The 15,775-nt window shown below is 47.3% G+C and overlaps 1 protein-coding gene across 4 annotated transcripts in view; it reads left to right on the top strand.

Moving 5' to 3' along the window:
- The window catches only part of LOC147678853 (uncharacterized), a 92,656-nt gene that overhangs the window by 18,961 nt on the left and 57,920 nt on the right, over window positions 1–15,775 (top strand). For all 4 annotated transcript variants that reach the window (XM_086946283.1, XM_086946284.1, XM_086946282.1 and 1 more), the window contains one exon: window positions 2,852–3,661. In XM_086946283.1, coding sequence (XP_086802409.1) covers window positions 2,852–3,661 — 810 coding nt within the window. The remainder of the gene's footprint in view (window positions 1–2,851; window positions 3,662–15,775) is intronic.

Consider the following 15,775-nt stretch of genomic DNA (forward strand, 5'->3'; position numbering starts at 1 on the left):
GCTGAGAGGTGAAAATAGCCTCATTAACATGCTAATGGTCTTTTAAAGACCTGTGAATGCTTGGGTGCGGCTGTGTGCGCGCGCCTGGAAGCTGTCACAGCCCGGGGCTATCTGGCTTCCCTTGCCCTGGGCTCCTGCTTTGATATGCTAATCCGCCCGAGTCCAAAACTCTGCAGAGATCATATTAATGTTGCTAATACCGAGCCCTGTAAAGCGCTTCAGCCGCAAAATCTCAAAGCGCTGTATTGGTAGTTGGTGTTATGTAATCTATGGATTGTCGACTTCTTATTGGCCCCAGAGAGATGAAAGGTCGAGGGGGTGCGCTAGAACTGGAACCGGTTGTTTGCAGGCTGCCCACTTGCAGCATGTGCATTATTCCACTGAGCAGATTTACATGGTTCCTTTACATTCGAAGAAAGTGTAAACTGCCTTTAACTATAGTCGGGGCGTTTAATACTACTCCCTTGTTATTCTGCATGAAAACTCTGCCGCCTTTGGAGCGGCCACTTCTAAATATTTGGATAAAAAAAGATAACACGCTGATACTTGGCCCCTGTCATTTGTGATGTGAAGTCTGGATGACAAACTCCAGCGAAAAAAAATCAGAGAAGCTACGGTTTGTCTGTTTTTGTGATCACGCAGCCGTCCTGCCCCAGGCATCTTTCGATGCTTAAACAGCGCTGTCGCCCCTGGCCCAGGAAGAGAGGCCCCGACAGCCACGAGAGCGCAGAGAGAGAGAGAGCTAGAGGGAGGGAGACAGAGAGAGAGAGAAAGAGAGAGGGAGAAAGAGAGAAAGAGAGAAAGAGAGAGGGAGAAAGAGAGAAAGAGAGAGGGAGAGAGAGAGGGAAAGAGAGAAAGAGAGAGGGAGAGAGAGAGAGAGAGAGAAAGAGAGAAAGAGAGAGGTGTGTATGCCGGGTATTGTAGCTCAGTGGACGAAGGCGTCCGCTGCAGGGACCTGTGTTCAACCTCATGGTCGCAGTTTTTTTTTTGTTGCTCTAGGCCCGCCCCTCCCCCACTGATCCCGCCCCCACTGGTGCGGCCCTCGCACACAAACCACACTGTAAATTTGGCCCCCGAGAGAAAGTTTGTGAGTACCCATGGTCTAGAATCACATCAATCTCACACTCTGTCATTGTCTGGGATCACATCGCAATCACACTTTGTCATTGTCTGGGATCACATCGCAGTCACACTCTGTCATTGTCTGGGATCACATCGCAATCACACTCTGTCATTGTCTGGGATCACATCGCTGTCGCACTCTGTCATTGTCTGGGATCACATCACGATCACACTGTCATTGTCTGGGATCACATCGCTGTCACTTTCTGTCATTGTCTGGGATCACATCGCTGTCACTTTCTGTCATTGTCTGGAATCACATCGCTGTCACTTTCTGTCATTGTCTGGAATCACATCGCTGTCACACTCTGTCATTGTCTGGGATCACATCGCTGTCGCACTCTGTCATTATCTGGGATCACATCGCGATCACACTCTGTCATTGTCTGGGATCACATCACGATCACACTCTGTCATTGTCTGGGATCACATCGCTGTCGCACTCTGTCATTGTCTGGGATCACATCACGATCACACTGTCATTGTCTGGGATCACATCGCTGTCGCACTCTGTCATTGTCTGGGATCACATCGCGATCACACTCTGTCATTGTCTGGGATCACATCACGATCACACTGTCATTGTCTGGGATCACATCGCTGTCGCACTCTGTCATTGTCTGGGATCACATCGCGATCACACTCTGTCATTGTCTGGGATCACATCGCTGTCACTTTCTGTCATTGTCTGGAATCACATCGCTGTCACTTTCTGTCATTGTCTGGAATCACATCGCTGTCACACTCTGTCATTGTCTGGGATCACATCGCTGTCGCACTCTGTCATTATCTGGGATCACATCGCGATCACACTCTGTCATTGTCTGGGATCACATCACGATCACACTCTGTCATTGTCTGGGATCACATCGCTGTCGCACTCTGTCATTGTCTGGGATCACATCACGATCACACTGTCATTGTCTGGGATCACATCGCTGTCGCACTCTGTCATTGTCTGGGATCACATCGCGATCACACTCTGTCATTGTCTGGGATCACACTGTCATTGTCTGGGATCACATCGCTGTCGCACTCTGTCATTGTCTGGGATCACATCGCGATCACACTCTGTCATTGTCTGGGATCACATCGCAATCACACTGTGTCATTGTCTGGGATCACATCGCTGTCGCACTCTGTCATTGTCTGGGATCACATCACGATCACACTGTCATTGTCTGGGATCACATCGCTGTCACTTTGTCATTGTCTGGAATCACATCGCTGTCATTTTCTGTCATTGTCTGGAATCACATCGCTGTCACTTTCTGTCATTGTCTGGGATCACATCGCAATCACACTCTGTCATTGTCTGGGATCACATAGCTCTCGCACTCTGCTGTTGTGGTTCTTGTATTGTCTTCTTACCCATTTAACGACTCAGTGTTTATGCTTTTTTTTCAGTGGGCTTTGAGTGTACAATTTTGTATGTGATGGATAAAGACAGATGGCTTTAACAGTTGCTTCCACAACATCTTGGTTGTTGCTCGTGACTTGTGTTGTGTGCGTGTGTGTGTATGTATGTGTGTGGCTTATTTTGAAAAATATTTGATGCATGTTAAAATTTCTGTTCAATGTGTTCTCTTGGATGTTAATGTGTGCTGTTTTGTGTTTATGTGCAATGGTATGTCTAAAGAGCTCTGTTGGATGTGTTGGTCGTGAATCTTAAGGCTGTTTGTTGACATATAATAATATTAATACATTGAATATATGCTTATTTGATCAGAGAATGAAGCCTTCACCAAAACCCAGAGCTTGTGCATTCACCGGAGCATCCACACTGGGGAGGATCTGGGCCCGTGCACAGAGTGCGAGAAAACTGTTGGTCAGAGGTTGGACCTGTACATGCACCAGATGGGCCATACTGCCGAAGGACCCTATGAGTGCACAGAACTTAGTAGGAACTCGTGGCCGGCGACACAAATCATGGATAATCATAGTTCCCACACAGGAAACGGACAATTTGCAGAGTGCGAGCAGAGCTTCATTAATAGCTCTCATCTGAGACGGCATCAGAGGATGCACTCTGAGGAGGAGCCCTATTTGGGCATACAGAATAGTAAGAACTCGTGGCCAATTTACCAGCTTGCAGGAACAAGAAGCAGGCACGGACTTGAGTTTCCACAGCAAAGAAAAAGGAAAAAACGGTTCAGTGAAGAGGAGCTGAGCATCCTGGTGGAGGAGGTTTCCAAGGACCATGATAAACTTTTTGGTAAATCTGCTATGAAAGTCCCTGAACGTACCAAGAAGGCCATCTGGGTGAGGATCCAGGGTATGGTGAATGCAGTTGGCATCACCCACCGCACAATTGATGAAATCCAAAAAAGGTGGTACGACATACGCCGCCGTACCAAGGAAAAAATCTTCACCAATATAAGCGAATCAGCAGGTACAGGAGGAGGGCCCAGCCAACAGTTGCCCCTCACTAACGCAGACAGTCATGTGGAAACAATACTGGCCAAGGAGGCCGGCCAAGGACTAGTGGGTATCGACACGTCTGCACTGGAACACTTGGATCAACGCTCTGAAACTGACGGTGAGTGCAGAAACCCCTTTAGGTTTACACTGTTTGTTGGGCATATGCCCCCATAACACGTGCCAGGCTACCTTGAATGTGCATATATTTTTTGAAAATCTGAAACACGCCTGGCATCACTGTCACACATCATGTGTACAAGAAACTGCTGCACAAGTTATTGCATACAAAGCAATTATCCATCTATCTAGTATATGCACCATGCCAACATGCTTGTGCCTGTACAACCTGTTTCAGGATGTGAAGTGCGATGCTGTGTAGATTTTTAAATCCATTCCTAGTACTATCACCTCTCACCCCTCGTGTGTAGATAATGCTTGTTATCAATTCAATCATTTTTATTTGATCTAAAAAAAGCATAGATCATCAAATTTTACATATTAAAGTAATATTGTCCTTCTTAATGCAATAAACATTAATAAGAACTAACAATTAAAAAGCAAGATAAAAATTACAACCCGACAAAGAGTATAGGATTAAACTGTGCAAAGGTTTGCAGTTCAGTATCTATAGTTTGTGTAATACGCACAATAGAGGGTTAAATAAAGTGCTACAGCTTTCCGATTACCATATGAATTGATAAATAGTTAAAAGGAAACGTATAAAACCTACCTGTGTCACATAATTTTCATTTTATTTTCGGAAGCTCGAATGAGGGTAGCACTAGGGATTAACACGGCTTTCCATTTCTAATGTCTCTTTCGCTTGCAAGCCCAAAGGAATGAGGCTGCGCAGAAACATACAAAAGGATCATAGATTTTTTCCGGGAAAAATAGGCCGACTCGACATTGCTTAAAATTGTACCGCCTTAAAAGAGGTAAAATGTACTTGGTTCTCTAAAACAGTCCCCACGCTTTGAGACAAGGAGACATAAAAAGGCTAGTTCTAAACAAAATCTGTTCCCTTCATTGGGGCATTGTTCTTAAAGAAAAATATGAGCCTTGTAAAAAGTGTTTTAAAACTAGTGTAGTGTTCACATTATCAGCAATAGTAGAGGGAATTAAGAAGAGATTATCGGAAGAGAATTCTGGTCGAAAGAAAATCTTGTTACGCAGATCGAATACACCCTCCGAGTGTCGTTGAGATGAGTTTGCTGCTCAAGATTCAGATCTAATTTAGCCCACATATACCTGATCTTTTGGGTTAAATTACCGTGATAAATGGCCTGCGGTTCATTACAGTCAATCATTGCAAAGTGTGATGGAGAATGAGAAGGGCTCTCAGGCCAAGAATCCTCTTACTAATTTACAATTTGATATATATATATATATAGTGCTTATTACCCCTGTTGAGGCAGTGAAGCACTTTACAGTAAGTAGCACGCTATCCTGGCCCACAAGAATACGGATGAAATCCAGTGGTTATTTATTATTGTCATTTCCTAGGATTAGTTTTGTGCTCCCCATAAACTCATTCTGTGCATTTCCTTCAGTGTTTTTGTGGCAGGTTTCAGTAATAGGGATGGGGTGTGATCATTAGCAGGGGACAGGCTCGTTCCTGCGCATGGGTGGTGGATGCAGAGCTGGGCTGGATTCATAGGTATGGTTTAAAGAAGAGGAGACTGGTCAATAAGATCAATTTGCAGAAATACAGTAAACAAGATTAAGAGAGACCGGCATGGGAATTGGAGTGGGTGACAACCAGACCTATATAATGCAATGGATGGATGCAAAGGTGGGTCATTCAAAAAGAAAAGAACGAGGCGCAATTGAAAGTTTTTATGTCCAAATCACATTTCTATGCAGGTTTTAGAAGCTTAATTGTCGAGGGGGCAATTTGGACAGCATGCAATCTGAAGATGTGAATCTGTAGAAAAAAATGATGTGCATTTGAAAGTGCTATAATAAGTATGTTTGGTTAGCATTAGTACGAGGCAAATTTCTGGTGCGACTGTCATGTCCCATACATTGCATACAGGCTTGTGCCCCTGCTGTGAGCACCTAACCAAGTGTGTATCTGATATTCCGGCTTTTTGTTTTGGCTCTTGTGTTGCACTAATCTAGCATGTGCGGTGGAAACCTAGGCATGCCCTGGATAATGTGAAGCCCAGGGTCGGCTTGAGACATGTGGGGCACAACAATGGTGTACCCAGAGTGGACAAATGACTGCCCTCCTCGTCTTGGTGTTAGTGTGTTAGGCAGTGGTTGCAGCATACCATAGTTTACGGTCTCCTATAGATGACCAGACCTTTCTATGTGTGACCGGTCAGGTGCTGGCCAATGACACCCCTCATGTAAAGTTAGCTGTAATCCTTTGTGTTTGTGGAGAGCGTGTGTGAGAAAATAGGGTTCTGTTGCAGTAATCCCACCACACACGTTTGCCTGGCATTTGATGCAACTTTGACTGTAGAGTCCTGGGTCCCTGCTGTCCAGGTTCCCAGTACCAATGTTCTTCCCCCTAAAAACACATGTCCACAATTGGTACTTCTACCTTCTGTAAGTCCATAGTAAGTATTACCCATGGTACCTAGGGCCTAGAGGCTGAAGAGGGTACCCAGGGACCCCCTCAATAGGACCCTGCCTCTGCTCCTGCAGTTGGCATGCCGCTGTGAGGTGAAGAAACGACCAAGTCAACATGGCATGCTACCGCTGTGTTTCTTTTTAGAATGGGGGTTACCTGCCCTGATTGTAGGAAGTCTGGAAATGCCACTCGGAGTACTGACTAGAAAAGAGAATGGGAGGTGCACAACTGGATAGTTTAGAAAAAGTTCACGAAGTGTATATGAGGTGCTGGGTGCACTTGTGGGCGGTGTTTCCGTCAAAACACCAAATCTTGACAACCTAAGTAGTGTAGGCACAAAGGTGCTAGTACATCCCCACGTTAGGCACGCCTGATATGGTCCCCTTTGCTCATTAGTACACAAGACTGATTCACTCCTTCCTTTGTTAATTCTATCACATTTCCCATTGATCGGCACGTTTAAAAGTAGTCGACGATACCCCAGCTTGGCCCCCACCCTGACCCCAGTCTTTATCTTCCTTTCAGCGCTCCGTGATCAAGGGCTGTCCACCCGAAATGCATAGGAGGAGTTTATGTTCTGAATGAATCAAAAAAAACGTTTGGATTGATATGATGCTAATATCATGAAAATAATGATGAAAACAATCTTCTAAGAATAAAAAACATTTAAGTCAATACTTTTGGAGTCATGTTTATGACCATATCAGGAGTGCCTAACGTGGGGATGTACTAGCACCTTTGTGACTACACTACTCGGAGTACTGAAGCATTCCCTATCTTAGTCCAGAGAGGGAGTAAAGACTTTTTAATGTCATTGAATAGGTTAGCTTGTAGAGGGTCGCAGAAGTGGTTTGATGGTTTGTGTTGTTGAGATATTAAGAATGGCATTTTCATCAAAGGTTTTGAAAGTGTCCCACGACGCTTTGTTTTTGAGGGAGAGTCCGTATGGGTCTTGGTGCTGAATGATCATATGCTGACCTGGGGTATTCGGGGGTATCACTGGGAGGAGCTTAATTACTGTTTAAAGATCACTTTCAATCCCCCTGTGCTTGTACTAACCTCCAAAACTAGGCCCCTGAAAGCAATTTACTTACAATCAAGCAGTGTGGCTCCAGACAGTCGCTGCCTCCATTGGAAAGCATTGGGTCAAACTGCAAGTTTTAACTCTACACCCGGCCGCCCCTGTGCCGCTGGTGGCGCAGTTTTGGTACTGACCTGAACCCTGGCCCTTGCCGATATTTGGCACCCAAAGTCGATTTCCAACAGCCATTCTGTGTCGGAAAGTCTGGCACAGAAATTCTGTCAAAACTGAACATTGTAATCCATCCGGCGGAAAGAGCCGCTCAAAGGATTACTGGCTGCATTCTGACTGGCTGAACGTCTCTCCAAGCCAGTCGGAATGACAGATCGGATCCCTTTCCGAAGCCTCCATCATAATGAGGCGGTCGAAAAGGAATCTGACCGGCCTATTGCGATGCGATTGGAAAGGCTCTGACCAACGGTCGGAGCCGTTTCCAAATGCATTATATTATTCCCCTTAGACGTCAAAGTAGTTAGTCTGTAGAAAGACTTAGATTTTTTTTTTTCAAATCTCTAATGAGACTCTACTTACTTCAAACACCATGGCTGATACTCCAGGAACCAGCCAAGAATCCAACTTGGGTGCCTATGCACCTCTTACTGTTTCCTAACTTAAAGATTTGTGCAAAGCATGGAAAATTGAGTCCTAAACCAATAAAGCCCATCTTCAGCAGTTGCCGCCAGAGCATGACAAGTTCCTGGCCACACAGGGGAAGAAGTAGTTGAAGATGATGAAGTCGATGGCAAGGATGTTGATTCTGTCACTATCCCCTCAGACAGCAACACTTCTGGTTGTAGTGACACCAGTAGTGTCCCAGATGAAGCAGGAACTGAAGATGCAGATCTCCAGAAACTGGCAAGGAGAATAACTCTAGAAGCTAAACTCCTAGCCATAGAAAAAGAAAGAGCGGCGATGGGCCTAGAACCAATCTCTGGTGGCAGCAAAATAATAACTAGGGAGGCAGATTCTGCAGATGCCAAAATCCCCAAAGGGATTGTCTTTAAATATTTTGATGGTGATGATATAAGTGGGTCATTGCTTTTGAGAGAAACTGCCTTAGTAGACCGGTCCACAGGAAGCTGCGGAGTGCTATCCTTTGAGAAATGTTCTCAGGAAAGTGCATGGCTAGACTTCTGACACTCACTGAGAAAGATGCTACATCCTATGACCTCGGGAAGGATACCCTCACTTAGGGCTTTTGGATTCAGCACTGAGGAATATAGGATCAAGTTCAGGGAGGCCAAGAAAACCCAAGGCCAAACCTGTCTATGGCGGTGCAAATCTGGAAAGTGACCAAGTAGTTAAATCCTCTGCACAGCGCCGCCTGTAAATCCTCTGGGCAGCACCGACTCAGATCACGGCAAACCAGACCCCTCGTACATGAAAAGAAGATGGCACGTACATGACGGCTCGCCGGATGACTCCCAGTGCCTCCATGCAGCCAAGTGTCTCGGAACTGTGAAGATTGAACACAGCTTCCAAGACGTCACAGAAGAACACACTGCGGCACTGAGCGACAACCGAAACCAGGCAAGGTGCACACGCTTAATTAGTAATTCAAACCAAGGAAAAGGTTTAAACGGCCTGACTGGTAGATCGTCAATACAATGGAAAAACAAAATAAACCTTTATAAAGAATTCTGCTCGCGTTGTTTCAGACACAACTGTGACCATAAGACATTCTTTTTTTTTGTTTGTTTTTTTTGTTTTTTTGTAAGACCTTTATTCATAGCAACAGCCAGGAGCCTACAACCCTGTGGCCGGCTGCGATAGAATTAAAGTGCGTTTTCAACTTGAGTTATACACAGCCATACAGCCGACAACAACCGTCCAGCGGCGTAAAGTACATAAATGAGGCCTTGTTTTTGGTAATTTTGTTGGTGTATTAGAACATACACATTAAACACTAACAATAAACCCCAACAATGAGACCCTCACATTTCAATCGTCCATATCAAGAAGTACAGTGTAACCGCTTTGTTTCATCTTCCCTGAACACCTCCCTCTTCAACCCCTGTCTGCTTCAGTAACTTTCGCACTGATCAACAACAGTGCCCCTTGTCACTCCGTGTCAGTCTCCAACGTGACCAAATATTCAGTCAAGTATGTCCAAAAATCTTTGGGCCTAGATCGTGGTGGCAGACTTTCTTCGTATGTCAGTAGTTTGTCCCTACAGCTGGACATATCCTGGAACTATTTTTTTGTAGTGGGCACCTGTGTAGAGTGCCAGCATTGGGATACTTGCCGCTTGGCCAACAGTAGGGCGATAGCACAAAATTTGCGCTTGGGTGATTTAAGCTGTGGCACAATGCCCAATAAGCAGCAACGGATCGTGCACTCCACCTCAGTCCCCACCATTGTTGTTAGCTTAGTAGCCACCTCTGTCCAGTACTCCTGTATTTTAGAACAACACCAGGCCAGATGGATAAAATCAGCAGCCTCAGCACCACACCTTTTGCATCTGGTGTCATCCCTCATGCCGAACCTACCCATTCACGCTGGGGTGTAGTATGCCTGGTGCAGATACTTGTAGTGTATGATTTTGAGATTTCCGTTAGGGTTCAGAATCTGTGTAAGCGCACAAGCCTGTTCCCACTCCCTCTCTGTCAATGGGCAGTCTAACACCAAGTCCCACCTAGTCTTGGCCTTGTCCGTGGACTGTGGGATGTCAGCCTGTGCAGCGGAATATAACCTCGATGTTAGGTGGGACAGATCTTGTGTTGTAATGATAAGTTGTAGTGCATCTAGTGAAGCCGGTTCCTCCGGAAAGGTAGGGTACAATTCCATCATGGCTCTCTTTAGTCTGTAATGAGTGAAAGAGAACATCTGTGTCTTGTTGTGTATGTACTGTAGTTCTTCCACATCTACAAATCTACCCTCTTTAAATAAGTCACCCATCTGCTCAATGCCCACCCGTTGTAGTAACGACATTCCCACCCTCTCACATGTGACAGATAGTGCTGAGTGATTATGTAGTGGCATGTTACGTGCATAGAGCGGTATTTTGTGCGCCAATCTCCCAAGTTCATGCCATGCCTTGATGGTAGCGTCCACCGTGTTAATGTCGCGAGCGTGTAACGGTGGGCGTTTGTACGACAGGATGGCGGTGAGAGGGACCGGGGCCGCATCACACTCCTCAATCGCTTTATGGGTCAGATATGGCACCACATGGAACCAGTAAGCTGCATATTGCGCCTGCGCGTACAGGTAGTACAGTTTAAAATCTGGCACACCAAATCCCCCCCTGGCATATGGGAGCGTCAATGTCTGAAGGTCGATCCGTGCTTGCTTCCCTGCCCAAATGAGCTGCAGTGTCAGTGACTTAAGTCTACGGAATATCTCACCGGGTGGAGTAATGGGGATATTAGTGAACAGATACAGCAGTTTGGGCAATATATTCATTTTAACTATTGCGATACGGTCTGCCAGAGACAGCGGTAGCTGTATCCAGCGCCTTACTTTGTCCTCCAGCTTGGATATAGTTACGCCATAGTTTGCGCGCAGCACTATGTCCGGGTCTCTATGGAATTGCACCACCAGATAACGCACCGGTTCGTTCTGCCACTCCAGTGGGTAGTCAATATCAAAGGGAGCCGTAGTGTCTGTGAGGGGAATGATGGTGGATTTTGACCAGTTTATCGTTAATCCTGAGTGGCCGCCGAATTTGATGTACTCTCTCAATAGCTGGTTTAGGTGTACATGTGGATCCCGAACGTAAAGCACCATGTCATCCGCGTACAATGAAATGTGCAGCGGTCGGGCGGGGAACTGGAGGGCAGATGTTTTATAGTTCTGCCTTATAATACAGGCCAGCGGTTCCAATGCCAGGGCGAATATCAGGGGGGAAAGCGGGCAGCCCTGCCTGGTTCCGCGCTCCACCGCAAAACCGTTGGACAAGTGCCTGTTTATTCGGACCTTGGCTCTGGGTTTAGTATAGATTAGGGACACCCATTGGACAAACCTTTTTGGGAAGCCCATACGATGTAACACTGTGATTAGGTATCTCCATTCGATTGAATCGAACGCCTTTGCACCGTCTAGTAATACTGCAATCGCCTTCGTCTTGGGTTAGAGATAATGAGCTAGGGCAAACATCGTTCTGGTATTATGGGACGTGGATCGTGTCGGGACAAAACCTGCCTGGTCAGGCAGCACCAGGTTGGTCATCAATGGTGTTAGTCTCATAGCCAGGATCTTTGCTAGAATCTTGGAGTCAACATTTATCAATGATAGTGGCCTATAGGAGTTACATTGGGTTGGGTCTTTGGAAGGTATCAGTAGGGCTATAATAACTGCTTCACGGAGTGTTGAGGGAAGCTCGCCTTTGTCGAACGCAGCCCCGTACATTTCCGTCAGCCTGGGAGCAAGAATATCCACGTAGTGTTTATAAAATTTGTTCGTGTACCCGTCGGCGCCCGGTGCCTTGCCATTTCGTAGTGTTTTTATCACTTCCGTGACTTCTTCCACTGTGATGGGTGCCGCCAGGTATTCCCTCTGGTGGTCAGACAGCCATGCAATGGCCACATCCCTAAGGTACTCGTTGATGTCATCTGTTGAGGCTATTGGCTGTGATGCATATAGTGTGCTAAAGGAAGTTACAAAACTTTGTAAAATATCAGATGTTTGTGTTAACATGACATCGTTCTCAGTTTTAATACCAAGAACTGCGGTGTGTTTCTTTCCCTCACAGATTTTTGCTGCCAGTAGCCCGCCCGGTCTGCCTCCCTCTCCAACATTTCTAGCCGTGTGTTTTATATCTATATATTTTATTTCGTCGTCTACTAGACTCTGATGTTCTGTGTGTAATGTGCGTAGTCGCCCCAGAATCGCAGCATCCTGAGTGGTTTCGTATTCCTTTTCTAAATCCCTCATTTGTGTGCCACATTTTTTAATCTGTTGTCTGATGTCTCGAAGTATGCCAATAGTAGTGCTCATGCAGACCCCCCGAACCGTTGCCTTAAAGGCTTCCCACAATAGGCATGGGTCATCAACCACCGGTTCGTTCAACAGAAAATAGTCTTTGATCGCTTCATGGATAGTGGTAGCGTATAGTATGTCAGTTAAAGCCCGTGAGTTAAATCTCCATTGAAACGGAGGTGGGGTGTGGCCTGGGATAGCCAACGTCAGTAAAATCGGGTTATGGTCCGATAGCGTTCTAGGAAGGACCTGGACGTCACTAGACCAGTGGACAATATCATCCGTGCCTAACCAATAGTCTATACGGGACCAACTGTTATGGCATGCAGAAATGTGTGTGGCCCCTGAGTTCGTGGGAAATTTATGCCTCCATATATCCGTCAGTCCCACGTCCGCCAGTATGTGTTGGAGTTTTGTTCTGGCCTATTTGTGTGGTTCGGTGGATTGAACAGAGCTGTCTATCCCATCAGTAAGAGTCACGTTCCAGTCCCCCCGCATATAATCTTAGTATGTGTAAATTGTTGTAAGTGACCCCACAGTTCATGAAAGAAGTCTGGAGAGTCCACATTAGGGCTATATACATTAAGCAAAGTCAGTGCCTTACCCTGAAGTGTACCCGATACGAGAACGTATCTGCCCCCCGGATCCTGTAGTGCCCGTAAAACTTTGAAATTTAGTCCTTTCCTCAACAATAACATTACCCCTCTAGAGTAGGACGAATACGTTGCGACATGTACAGATTCGGCCCATTTAAGGCCTATGGAGTGATGCGTGTTAGGAGCTATGTGTGTTTCTTGTAAAAACGCGATGTCTATGTGGTGTCTGTTCAGATATGCGAATACGCGCCTAATTTTCTGGGGCTGCGTTAGTCCTCGCACATTCCACGTTAGTAGGTTGATGTGCGTGTTAGGCGGTTGTGCCGGCCTCCGAGTCATCGGTGAGGCGCGGTGTATGCAATTGTTGCACATCATAATAACACCAGGGGATCACCGAGATGTGTCCAAGGGTAGTGAAGTGTAAAGAAATGTGTACCAGATCTTTCACATGCATATGATAGACAAAACTTGACTGTAAAGGCCTCAGAACAGCAATAAACAACATTTCCCTCCCACTCCAGCAACCCAAACATGCCGAAGCCATTCTCCCCCCCCCCCCCCACATGCCCTCGATACCAATTCGGGGCTGAACATCATAACCATCCCTGCAGAACTGTTGTGGGGAACTCCCTATCGGAGGTCCGCCGGGGGCACAACTCACCACCCAACCAAATGGATGTGGACGGCATTCTTGATGTTAGTGAAAAGTAGTCGTGACATTACTTAATACCCCTGACCCATCTCAGCCTCTGCATCTGAAATAATTCAAGTGACCACTGGGTGATGCTACGCTGTCTCTTGCTGCCAGCCCCCACTCTCTCAATGGTGAGTTTATAAATCTGTACCGGGTTCATGTCTGTGGTATTGGTGGGATTGTAACATGCTGTTTCAATTATTAACCATCTCGAGTCTCTTATCAACAGGCTGACAGTGTATTGACCCAGTCTTCCAGCTGCCCCTTCAAAACAAATAACAATATTATGCATAGGTAGCTAAGCTCCAAAGTGTGTGCTGTGGGCGGAGAGTCAACTCCGTTCCATGGCGTACCTGCATCTGTCTGCGTTCAAAGCCTCCCACCGACCCACATAAATGTACATTTCAGAGCCCGCCAATCAGCTTAGCAAGACGCCAAAAATGTCCGCTATAATGAAGCCCGTCTCTGGCGATGGAGCATGCGTATGCAAACATTTTTAAAGTAGACGCTTACCCAGGAAGAGCAAACAGTACCATGCGCCAAGCATAGTGACAGCCGGTCGGCGCTTAGCACACACCTCAACGCTCAGGCAATTCAGCTTTCCATTAAGGCGCCACCCGTGAGTCCTACTTCAGTCTTGTTCCACCCCTCGCATTAGTCAATTCTTAGTCAATGCCCAACGTGCCAAGAGCCCCTTGAACCACAGTTAGTGCCAAACCCACAGTATGTCATTGGCTCCGACAGCAACCGGGCTTGGCCCGCGCCGCTGGCGGGGACCTGAAGAGACTACGTGGCGACCAGCCGTTACATACTCACAGAAAGTTTCATTCAAACGTCGTCCCCTCCAGCTCAATCCGAGTCCGACTGCTGACCATTGCGTGCCTCAGCTTTTTTCTGTGCAATGACCTGTTTCACAAATTCATGCGCCGCCTTCGGGTTCGCCATTATCACCGGTTTTCCTTCCCATTGCACCCGTAGCCTGGCTGGGTAGAGCGTAGAATAAGGAATCTGGAGGTCTCGAAGCTTGGCCTTTACCGCTGTGTACTCTCTCCGCGCTTGTTGCACTGCTACAGTGTGGTCCGGATAGAATTCCAGTTTATTACCCTGATGAGTAATGGGCCCCTTCCCCCTCGCCAATCTCAAGATGGTACCCCTGTCTCGATAGTTCAACACCCTGGCCACAATCGGCCTTGGCGACTCTCCTGGTGGCGGGCGGGGTGCAAGGGACCTGTGTGCACGCTCAATGACAAAGATGTGTGAGAAAGAGTCGTCTCCAAACACGTCCTTGCATAGTTTTTCAATATATTGCTCCATTTTTCCGGTGTTGGTGGATTCCGGCAGCCCCGCGATGCGTAAGTTATTGCGCCTTGAGCGCGATTCCAATTCCTCCTCCTTTGCCTTTATCACCTCCAACACCTTCTCCATGGCCGTGCATTTGGCAGTGGTAGTGTGTGACTCGTCCTCAACCCCTGAGATTCTTGTTTCCGCGGTGTCCAGCCTCTCCCCGTGTTTCTCCAGCTTGGCCGCCATTCCATCCATTCTATACGTCCGGTTGTCCAGTTTACCTTTGATGTCCTGTAGGTTGGACTGAATGGCCAAGAGGATCTTCTCCATGTTGCTGCCTGCAGCTGGTTCGCTTGGTGTTTCGTTCATTGCAGGAGACCCTGTATCTGCAGTTTTCGGCGTCTTTTTAGCCTCAAAGGATATCTTTTGCTGTTGTTTCTCCGGCCTCACCATGGTAGTTGGAGGCGGCGTGGTCAGAGCCCTGAACCGTGGTGTAGAGCGCGTTCTCCTGTTGCCTGTCGCCGTTTTGATGCCCTTTATTGCTCTTACACTGGATTTTGGGGGCTCCCTACACCAGGGTGATACCAAACGTGAGTCGGCGCCACCTTTCAGCTCCAGAAGCCCTGTGTTCGCGCGGTGCGTGAGAGGCGAGGCCAGTGCTCCGAGTTCGATGTCCGCAGACTCTCCTACGCGGGCAGTCAGCGCTGCACTCCGGAGGTTCGCGTGTTTGGCGGGGCCCCCGCCTTCACATCAGGTCTTTATATACCCGCGGGTCGTGTGCGGCGTTAATTGACTCCCACCGTAGTGCCAGCAGACAACACCATCCCGGGGGTGCGCAAATCACGTACGGAGAGTGATTGTGGCCGGCGCGCGTTTCCCCCTCAACAGGCCGCCTCCATAGCCTTCCCTTCGAGCGCTGCCATTTTGTTCTCGGCAGCCTGAAGCGGGTCCCAGCTACTCCGTCCCTCCGCCACACGCACCGCTCAGCACATGAGGGCTACTGCACATATGTCGCTGTGCGGACATACCTGGGAGCCTCGTCCGCTACCTCCGGAGCAGCCATGGCGGTCAGAACGCCGCTA

Source organism: Lissotriton vulgaris, chromosome 12 (genome assembly GCF_964263255.1).
Source record: "Lissotriton vulgaris chromosome 12, aLisVul1.2, whole genome shotgun sequence".
In the NCBI taxonomy this organism is placed as follows: domain Eukaryota; kingdom Metazoa; phylum Chordata; class Amphibia; order Caudata; family Salamandridae; genus Lissotriton; species Lissotriton vulgaris.